The 9853-nt window shown below is 38.3% G+C and overlaps 3 protein-coding genes across 3 annotated transcripts in view; 2 read left to right on the forward strand and 1 right to left on the reverse strand.

Annotated features, from left to right (window-relative positions):
* The first annotated feature begins 717 nt into the window (after positions 1 to 717).
* Positions 718 to 4071, forward strand: prdx5 (peroxiredoxin 5). Its single transcript, XM_014016437.1, has 6 exons — positions 718 to 831; positions 1442 to 1576; positions 1674 to 1805; positions 1902 to 1940; positions 2026 to 2090; positions 2363 to 4071. Exons 1-6 carry the CDS (start codon positions 733 to 735, stop codon positions 2466 to 2468), a joined length of 576 nt encoding a protein of 191 aa, XP_013871891.1. The 5' UTR covers positions 718 to 732; the 3' UTR covers positions 2469 to 4071.
* A 1111-nt stretch (positions 4072 to 5182) lies between these two features.
* On the forward strand, positions 5183 to 7005 carry banf1 (barrier to autointegration nuclear assembly factor 1). The gene is made up of 3 exons (XM_014016438.1): positions 5183 to 5301; positions 5962 to 6108; positions 6420 to 7005. Exons 2-3 carry the CDS (start codon positions 5983 to 5985, stop codon positions 6564 to 6566), a joined length of 273 nt encoding a protein of 90 aa, XP_013871892.1. The 5' UTR covers positions 5183 to 5301; positions 5962 to 5982; the 3' UTR covers positions 6567 to 7005.
* A 731-nt stretch (positions 7006 to 7736) lies between these two features.
* The window catches only part of gng3 (guanine nucleotide binding protein (G protein), gamma 3), a 6676-nt gene continuing 4559 nt past the window's right edge, over positions 7737 to 9853 (reverse strand). The window contains exon 3 of the mRNA XM_014016439.1: positions 7737 to 8856. Within this exon, the coding sequence (XP_013871893.1) occupies positions 8728 to 8856 (129 nt within the window). The 3' untranslated portion in view covers positions 7737 to 8727. The remainder of the gene's footprint in view (positions 8857 to 9853) is intronic.

The raw sequence follows: 9853 nt of genomic DNA on the forward strand, positions 1-9853 counted from the left end.
TATATAAACTAAAACGTCCAAGTTTAGTACGAACAAGTATTAAATCAATATACTTTCAAGTACACTACAAGTACATGGTGCCTAATATACATGATATACTTAAACTTATACCACTTATTAAAATGAACTTCAAGTATACTACTTTTTGTTATAAATGCACCAATTAAATTTAAAAAGGAGAACTTAACCTCATGTATTAGAATTTAATTTACCATATTTATTTTTCCCAGGTTTGCTCCATTAAATTATGTATTTTAGCTCACATATTACATTTTACTGTTTTAAAAAAATGTTTTTCCTTGTACATGCATTTTTGTTTCTTAAATTAAAATCTTAAAATGTCATTTAAGAGACATAAATATATGTACAGGGGGTAAAAAACTGTTTTTAAATAACAGCAAAATGTAAATAATGTGCTAAAATATAGTATTTATTAGATCTAAGCTGGAAATTTTTATTTAAAAAGGTATTTTCTTTGAAACTATTTTTTTTTCTTGCTATCTTATTTTCTGTCACGTTTTTTTTATTGCGCAACTCAAATATCAGGTTTCAGTTGCTGCCCACATGTTGTGCGAAATTCAGTTCCCCTGAGAAACATCTGTTCCCCCCCAGTGTTGGGACTGGTCCGGCGTTAAAGCTGGACCAGTGATTCTCTGGTTAACCAGTAGGGGGAACAGATTTTCACAGGGGAACTGAATTTTGCACAACACCGGTGTTGTGCAAACAACAACAATGCATTCCATCACAGGCTCTGTCCTCAGAACCACACGAGTCGTCCAAGGCTTCAGCAGGCTGCTCCACTACTCTCCAGTCACCAAAATGCCAATTCAGGTAACTAATAGTTAACTTGAAGATRTGTTGTCGAGTAAATAGTTTCTTGCAAACTATCAATGAAATCCATGAGCCGAGAGTAAAATTAGCTTATTTTTTTATATTTGTACGTATCTTACGTTTAAATCCAACTCAGCTGTTCTATAAATGTGGAGCTTTATAGCGAAATCCCGGATTATTTTTGTTGATTTAAATCTGTTTTTATATTTTCTACTTCCGTATTGACGTTTGCATAACGTGAGTTTAAATAAAACTTTGTGTTTTGAATTTCCGCCGTCCTGCGTGACGTTAAAAACAACTTAAACTATCCTAAATATTATAGTTGTGTAAAAGTGCAAAGTGTTTTGTCTTCATTTTAGCGTCCGAATAAGGGAAAATGTAAAATCCATTAAGAACTGCGTCACTTCTAAAGTCTAAACGTGGCGTTTTGGCGCCCTCTATTGGCTGTTTGCAGAAGTGCGCACTTCTAAGATTTAATCTGCAGATTTTCCCCCGTATTAGAAATAGTATTGACATTCTAATCTTCATTACAGTAACAATGGCACTTAAAGCGTATGATTTATTTTTTAAGAACTAATTAATTCACGCTCTTTTTTTCAATTATTGTCAGGTTGGAGAATCTCTTCCTGCAGTGGAGGTGCAGGAGGGCGAGCCGGGAAACAAGGTGATGATGGATCAGCTCTTCAAGGGGAAGAAGGGCATTCTGTTTGCTGTTCCTGGGGCGTTCACTCCTGGCTGCTCCAAGGTGAAGCCACACTCTTTCATATACCGCTCACTCCGGCCCTGCACACAATGATTGCTGTGAGAGATGACCTTTTATTATTATTATTTGTTGCTTTCAGACCCACCTGCCCGGCTTTGTGCAGCAAGCTGAGGACTTGAGGAATAAGGGTATCCAGGAGGTTGCATGCATTTCTGTCAACGATGCGTTTGTCATGGCTGCTTGGGGAAAAGAGCACGGAGCAGATGGCAAGGTATACACACTGCAATCTCTTCAGACTTCACTGAAACAATGGGGGGGTTCATTGACCACACAGAGCACTCAAAAAWGTTGATCTTTTTTTCTACAGGTTCGAATGTTGGCTGATCCTGCTGGAAACTTCACTAAGGTAAAACCAAATGTCTGCTGCGTGTCAGTTTAGATTCACGTCCTTTGATTGTGTTCTCATTAGTGGTTTTGTTTCTGCTCACCAGGCGGTCGACCTTGTTCTTGACAGTGATAAGATTTTGCAGGCTCTTGGTAACAAGCGCTCCAAGAGGTAACCTTTGTTTTGCCTTAGGGAATTTTGCATAATTTCAATTGTTAGACTTCTTGTCCAGTTGCATTACTGAAGTCACTCCTGATTTACTCTAAGCTGTGACTCAGAGAACAGGGCTGTGATGCCTGATAAGAAAAGTAGGGCAAGTTGAGAAATTATTTCATAATCTTCCTTTATGATTTGCTCTGTGCAGCTGTTTTGGTTTATTTTGACAGCGTTTTATTGAGAAATAAAGGATCCAAACACTGTGTTTTCTTCATATTTTGTGTCAGGTATGCGATGCTGGTGGAAGACGGAGTGGTGAAGAAGCTGAGCGTAGAGCCCGATGGCACTGGGCTGACCTGCAGTCTCGCCTCCAACATTCTAGCCGAGCTGTAGGCTTATGGTGAGCTTATTGACCCGATCAACTCACCCTGAGTTACTGTGAAAGTTGCAACGATAAAACCTCCTGCAGCCTGATCACGTTTACCCAACATGGATGCAGTTGCCATGTGGATGCYAGTATCAGGTGGAAGATTATTAATGCGCACAATTGTGATAAGTATTACAAATATAAGCTTGTTTGTCTTGGTTTACTGTTACAAATGAGTGAATAAAATGTGTTCAAAAATCAATATTTTCATTGTAGTGTAACCCCCATTTCACCTCACCTCATCTCACCACTGGTTGACCTTTGACCGCCTGAGGTCAAAGCTCCCCTCTCCCAGACTGAACAGTTTCAGTCCTCACTGAGGGCTTCAAAAAAATAAACCTTTCACTGATAAAAACAAATTAAAACAAACACTCTGTCTGTTATTGCTGTCCTTTAAACATGTATAATTCAAATGCTTAAACCTGTTAAAATGTGTTTGACTTTTGTCTTTTCTTTTTAAGGGCTCTCTAGTAATAGTTATTTTATAACTTGGCATTTGTGTTTTGAACATGTTAGAAGTTTGAATTAGTGATAACAATATATTTTAATCAATGCTTATATTTTTATCTGTTCACTTCTGTTTTTAATAAGCATTACTCGATCATTTTATTAGTTTACTAATAACAGTTCATAATTAATCATTAGTTAATTGAAATATTAACCTAATGGTCTTTAAGAGTTGAGTTAGTCCTGCTCATAGATGTTGGTGTGCTGGTTTTGATGTTCAGCCTTGGGTCTCCACACACAAAGACACACACAAAGACACACACAAAGACACGCACACACACGCAGTTCTCATGAGAACACCACCAAACGCTTAGACACCTGCAGATAACGTTCTCCGTCCTGTTTTTAAAACCTTTCTGTCACTTCCTGTTCGTCTGTCTGCCCTGCTGGGCTCTGACGCCGGTCGTCTGCCCAGCTGCCTCGTCTTTTTCCTGTACTGGGAACCACTAGGTTTTCCAGTTGCTTCTGCAGCATAATTTTTTCTCTGTCTTACAAGGAAATAGGCTTTTTGGTGGCTTACCATTTTTTGTGTTGTCTGCTCCGCCTGAAACCTGGAGCCATCATCTTTGCTGTGAGTTTTTCATAGTTCCTGGTGGACCTGTCGGCCCTGAACCGCTGCCTCACTGCTGATATGTCCCGAGTCCGTGAAAAGGGATCTGTTTTACCCATTCGTCTGACCAAGAGAGGCCTCGGTCTATGCTGTCCGATGAGCATCTGCCTGGAGCTCAACGTCTGGTCTTGTTTTGAAAGGTCCCAGGCCCACAGCTCACAACTGAAACATAATTTAGAACCTTAAAAGACTTATTTGTTGTCTGTCGTCTCTCTATTTGTCTCTCCCATTCTTTCCCTCATACATTCACACACACATTTACACACACACTGACCCTGATTGTATATAAAATAATCTGCTTTTGCTTAGACAATACTTTTAGACAAACTGCTTAAAAGTAGAATAGCATTGTAGTGAGAGCTCATTTATTGTTTGATTGTTGTAACCACATATTAACCACTCAATATTACTCTCTTTAATAAAAGTCAGTTTTTAACTGGCCAAAAAATAAACGGAATGACTTTGTGTGTTTTCTGTGTGTATTGTGGTGGTTGAATTGTTTTGTTCAACAGATACCATCTTCGAACCAGGAGGGATACTCTTAATTAATGGTCTAAAACCAGGTGTTTCACTTTCGAACCCCTGTAGTGTTGACTGAAAATCACCGAGCAGAAAGCACAGCAGCACTGCTGAAATGTGACTGACTGAAGATACACACAACAGCTGAGTGCAGGCTGCATTAGAGCTGTCATTAATGAGCAGCACAACTTCACACACAGCAAAAGCCAAATACTGCAGTTTAACTTCTGCTGTATGGAGGACTGAAATTAAATTAAATGAGTCTGACATTATTAGAAATAAAAACAAATATACAAATGGACAAATAAATAAATACCACTTAAAATGCACCAGTTAAATTTAAAAAGGAGAAATTTACCTCGTGTGTTATAGTATAATTGACCTTCATAGTTATATTTCCAGTTTTTTTCCATTAAATTATATATTTTAGCACATAATTTACATTTTACTGTTTAAAATATATACGTATTTTTTGTTTTTCCTTTTACTTTTTCCAGCACATCCGCTTAGATGAATTCATGTATTACAAGAGATAAGAAATTACAAAACATGTTAATTAAATTGTAAGCAGTTTTTTTATAGTTCAATMATTTATGTGCAGTGAAATGCCTGCCAATGTACAGTATGTACAGTGCCCTGAAACAGTGTATGTTGTGACTTGGCGCTATATAAACTGGATTGAACTGAATTCAATGTGTATGCAGTATCAAATAAATAAGCATGCATTCTACATTATTGCAGTTCTTTATGAGAATTAGATAGGAAAATAAGGGTGTTTTTCCTTATTACCAATAAATATTTGTGCTTTTTGAGGTTAACTTGTATTTTARTTTAAAATTGATACACATTGATTTTTATTTTGAATGTAAGACCTAAAGCTTGTGACAACTAATTAATTCGTCGCASTTTACTGTATTTTAGAGGTTTACCCAGACAAAAAATGAAGACTACATACAGTTTTCTCACCCAGGCAGTACAGGCGCGTTGTCCTGCCAGTCAACGTTCAGGGAACGAAATCCCTCCTATTTACGTGCTTACGTAATTACGTCCTTGGTGACGCAAAGGCGGGAGCGCGCTGTGCGTTCGCCGGTGTTTGTCTAGAAACAAACCATATATAGGCAGCCTCGTTCTTTTGCAATTTCTCCTGGACTTGGCGTAACGAGGTTCGTTTAAACACGGATTTATTTTGTGTCTGCTAAAAGCTTTAACGTGACGCAGGAGAAACGGCGCGTTGGCTTTTAACGAAGCCGATAATTTAAGTGAAATAAGCGCCGCAGTCTGGAAGCTAATGGAGCCTGACATCAGAGCTACATCATGATCGTTGCGATAGCGCTCATTTCAAACCCTGCGCAGGTTTATGTGTTATTAAAAGATTACGGATTTGTTAAAAATACGTGTTAGCAAGTGGTTGCTTCCTAATGGGGACGTTTAAGACAGTTTCCAGTAGTTTAATCATGGCGTCGATGAGCTAAAACTGTTAGCACTGAAATGTTGCGCGGGCATTTCAACTGGGAGTGAGCCGTCTGTGCTCTTTAGCCTTTTCATTCATGCCTGAGCACATCGGAGTTTTTAGGAATAGCTTGGAGGATTTCACTAGAAAACTATAAGCTTTAACAGGCAAGCCAGCAAAGAAACAGGAAACACATCCAACATTTGTTTATATGTTTGTGTTGTATGGTTGGTGGCTTGGAAAGACCTGCAGAGACTAAACTTAAGCATCCAAGCAAATTACTGCTCGTAAAAAAATGAAAGCTTCCATTAAAGCTCCAGTGGTTTCCATTTAAAATAAGCACGTTTAAGGTTGTGTGATCCATTTGTTTCAGATCAGCACCTCTGTGACAGCCATGTCGTCAACATCCCAGAAACACAAAGATTTCGTGGCCGAGCCCATGGGGGAGAAACCGGTCATGGCTCTGGCAGGGATCGGCGAAGTCCTCGGCAAAAGACTGGAGGAAAGGGGTTTTGATAAGGTGATGCATTGTACTGTTTGATAAAACAGTTTGTAAGGAGATTGAGGTTGGATAGTGAGTTAATTTGTGCTTATTTTAGTTGCAGAATGCAGTAAAGTACACACAATATCAGTAAATATGCCTAGCTTAATTCAAGTTTAGTAATATGAAAGTAAAACCTTCCTGCCTTTCAGTTCCGCCTTTTTGGACTTTGATTGCCACATCTTCATAACCTGAGGTGTCAACACTTGTTCCTCAAGTCCAGCTGCTTTCAGGCGGTGACATAACCGTGTTGCATTTGTGTTTTTTTTTTTTTTTTCTCTTCTCTGCAGGCGTACGTGGTCCTCGGGCAGTTTCTAGTTCTGAAGAAAGACGAGGAGCTTTTCCGAGACTGGCTCAAAGACACGTGTGGCGCGAACTCCAAACAGCAAGGTGACTGCTACGGCTGTCTTAAAGAATGGTGCGACGCCTTCCTATAAACCTCCCCTGATTCCAATCCTACGTTTTCTACTTTTGAAGTCCAAAATGTACATTACCTCTGTTCAGCTGCATCACACAATAAGACACTGTATACACTAATTTGTGAAAGTGACGATCTTAAACTCAATTATAGTAATTGTTTGTTCACTGTCAATAACCCTCTTTTATGAAAGACCCATTTTAAAACCTAATTGTTGAAATGTTAACGACTTCACCCGCAGGTTACAGTTAAGTCACCACTGAGCATGTTAGCATGTCTGTGWCACTGGGGCTAAAGTCTAATGTAGCTAACGTAGTTCAAATACAAACGTGTTGATGAACTGAAACTGGACTGTTTCCAGAGAAGTTGCTCAAGTTAAAAATTGATATACTCCTGTTCAAAGCTTAAATCTGCTTTTATTTTTTTCCAGTTTATTAAAAGTACACATTTTAAACTCATCGGTTCTCTGTTTAAATGTTTCACCTGTGTGAGGTTTTGACTTGTAAATTCAGCACAACTTCCCCTTTTTCATTAATCATACATTAGACTCGCCTGTACGCGTCCAACTTGTACTTTCTGACAAAGCTGATTTAAGCTAATCAATGCACACAGTTTGATTTTTCTAGGAAGCAGACTGAAGTGTTTTGCTGAAATGTAGCACGAAGCTTAAACCTGGACTGAGTTGACTCTGGCATTTACAGAAAAATGTACGTCAGCTGCTGTTTTAACTTTTGGCTTTGCTAACAAAAACCTCTCGATCTGATCTGCCTGTCGTCTCGTTTAGACCCGAGGAAGGAAATGTACATAGTTAAAGATAATACCACAAACCCAAACACAGTGTAATTAAAGAAAGCTGTCTTGGAAATCAAAACGCTTTTGTTTTTTTAACTGAAGAAGCCACGTTCTTAAAGATGTTTGTTCTCGGCTTCACTTGGAGTTATAAGATGCCTTAATGCGTGTCGGTGCCTGCATGTAACAATAAAACCCAATGTAGCGCATGTCCAGATCGATCCAGAGGCGCCAGTGTCACCAGCTTCACAAAGATGTAATTTTTTTTAAAGGTTTTTGTTTCAGCTTTTATATTAGTTATTATAAAACAATAAAAGGTGTCAAATCAGAACTTTTTCTTTGTTTTTTTTCCCCCTACATGTTCTCTTTTTTGAATCAAATAAAAGCACAGGACACAAACAACCTTTGACGGGAGGTTTTATTTCTTTTACGTTTCCATCATAGTTTCCTCCCAAAGCTCCAGATTGTATATTTGCAGGGTACACAGCTTTTTCAATGACTCAAACGGGGGTAATCATGTCCAAAAACATCAGGGTTAGTTTCTATTCTCTTTGGGTATGATCAACAGAAYACATCTTTATTTTAAATGTAGATACAGAGAGTTAAAAATATTACTTCCTCAGCTGGAAGAGAGATTTGGTGTCTGACAACTACCCCTTAAATCCAAAGTACATCTGTAAAAGTTGGATGAAACCGCTGTATTCTGTTCTAAACAATAAAAAACGTTCACGCGAYGCTCTACTTCTAGCTGATTTTGCTGCGATGGCTTTGACTCTACATTGACTGTCCCTAACCACACCCAGGAATGTGTTGGTTTAGGGGTCTGTGTGCTGTTAAACTATAAAATATCGAACTCGCAAGTGACCAAATGCTCGTATTTGTTGCTCGAGTTTTCACAGTAGCACCTATGCATACACGCCTCCACATCCACACGAGCAATATTATAGAAATGATCCACGAACCTGTTAGACTTGAATTATAAACAGCTGTTGAGCTGAGATACAGGTAACTGCCAAAACACGAGTAAATAAAGATAGAAGTAGTTTGGGTTTAGTTTAAAAAAAGTTAAAGTTTTATGTAACTGTGAAGAATACTGACTCTGGTTTGGTAGTTACTTGTATATTTGAGCATGAAGTGTGTTTTCAACCTCCTGGAACTTTAATGTTTCCGACAATTTATTGATCTAATTTTATCATAATTGCAATTAATCTTAGCTGTCGACGTCTCATATTGGATGTCTGTACTGTACATTGGCAGCTTTTTGGACGCAAACTTACTATAGTACACTTAATGTCTTATTTAGGTTGGAAGTACATGTACACGTTGTACATGTGTGTACATTACAGCTGTACTTTTATTTTATTTTTTACCGCAGCAGTCCCTGATTTGTTTCAAAGCAGAGCGCAGAAGAATTTCTTCTCCCTGAAGGGGTTTTCTGAGGTGGGCACCGGGGTGATCAGGGGGTCGTCGCAGGCGTGTGCGTCGCAGTACGCCATCAGGTCCGCCGCGGCCTTTGAAACCTGGAGGAAGGAGAGTGATCGGATTTAGAGCGTATCAACATTTGTTGTTTTTTTTTTTATTTTGGATGATGCACTGAATAGTACAGAAGTGCATTGCATTCACCAAAGAAAAAACAAAACTCAAATTTTCTTTCCTTTTGGTGAATACAATGCTTTTCTGTAGAACGGAGCTCTGTTTGATATGAGACTTAATAAAGTGCTGTACAAGTTCAGACCATTTACCATTTATAATCTAACCCTGCTTGAAAGCGCCTGTGACATGCATACACTTCAATTACAAAAAGTCAAAGAAAGCATCGACAAATATGTCAGAAACTTGGCATAATACACACGGTTTTACCCATTTTGTCACATAACTGGCATATTTTCTTTTGAACTTGGCTCAGCCAAAGTGAAACAGGAAGTGACATCAAAGAGGAAAACTCCCTGGTCTTTGWTTTGTTTTTAAATTTAATATTATTTCCACGTTGACTCTCCAACTCAAAATAACTTTAAAAAATTGTTCTCTACAGTCTGTTGTCGGCCCTTGCTCTGTTTACATGCTGTCATTCCCCTTTGACATCACTTCCTGTTGCTTCACATGCAAATATCTCAACAACTGTTCACGTCAGCAGCATGAAAATTTTTTTGCAATATGTTATTAATGCGTTCATATTTATTTAAAAAATCTGATGTCAGAGGCACTTTAAACTTGTCAACATTTCTCCCCTGGCCTTGCTGTGTTCCTTGGTCTTCATGAWACTGTTTGATCACTAATAACCTCGGAAGTCTTCACACGGCAGCTGTATTTATCAAAAACAGCTTTGCTGTTACATAAAATTCTGGTAAAATACTTGGAAGTTTGCAGTTGTAACTTGACTAAATGAAAGGTTTTAAGGGATCTTGAGTACATTTCTTTAAAGGGATCCCAGATTAGTTGTAACATTAGACTTTATTTGATAAACAAATATTTTAACTATAAAGGCTGTAAAAACACTGTAGACTGTTTAATTTTTGT

This window comes from Austrofundulus limnaeus, unplaced genomic scaffold (genome assembly GCF_001266775.1).
Source record: "Austrofundulus limnaeus strain Quisiro unplaced genomic scaffold, Austrofundulus_limnaeus-1.0 Scaffold145, whole genome shotgun sequence".
Taxonomy (NCBI): domain Eukaryota; kingdom Metazoa; phylum Chordata; class Actinopteri; order Cyprinodontiformes; family Rivulidae; genus Austrofundulus; species Austrofundulus limnaeus.

Excerpts from the sequence above, each read along its gene's own strand:
- prdx5 (XM_014016437.1), top strand. The coding sequence starts at position 733 with ATGCATTCCATCACAGGCTCTGTCCTCAGAACCACACGAGTCGTCCAA. Across the intron at positions 1,806-1,901 it reads AGCACGGAGCAGATGGCAAG|GTTCGAATGTTGGCTGATCC; the intron begins GTATACACACTG and ends TTTTTTCTACAG. Across the intron at positions 1,941-2,025 it reads CTGCTGGAAACTTCACTAAG|GCGGTCGACCTTGTTCTTGA; the intron begins GTAAAACCAAAT and ends TCTGCTCACCAG.
- banf1 (XM_014016438.1), top strand. The coding sequence starts at position 5,983 with ATGTCGTCAACATCCCAGAAACACAAAGATTTCGTGGCCGAGCCCATG. Across the intron at positions 6,109-6,419 it reads AGGAAAGGGGTTTTGATAAG|GCGTACGTGGTCCTCGGGCA; the intron begins GTGATGCATTGT and ends TCTTCTCTGCAG.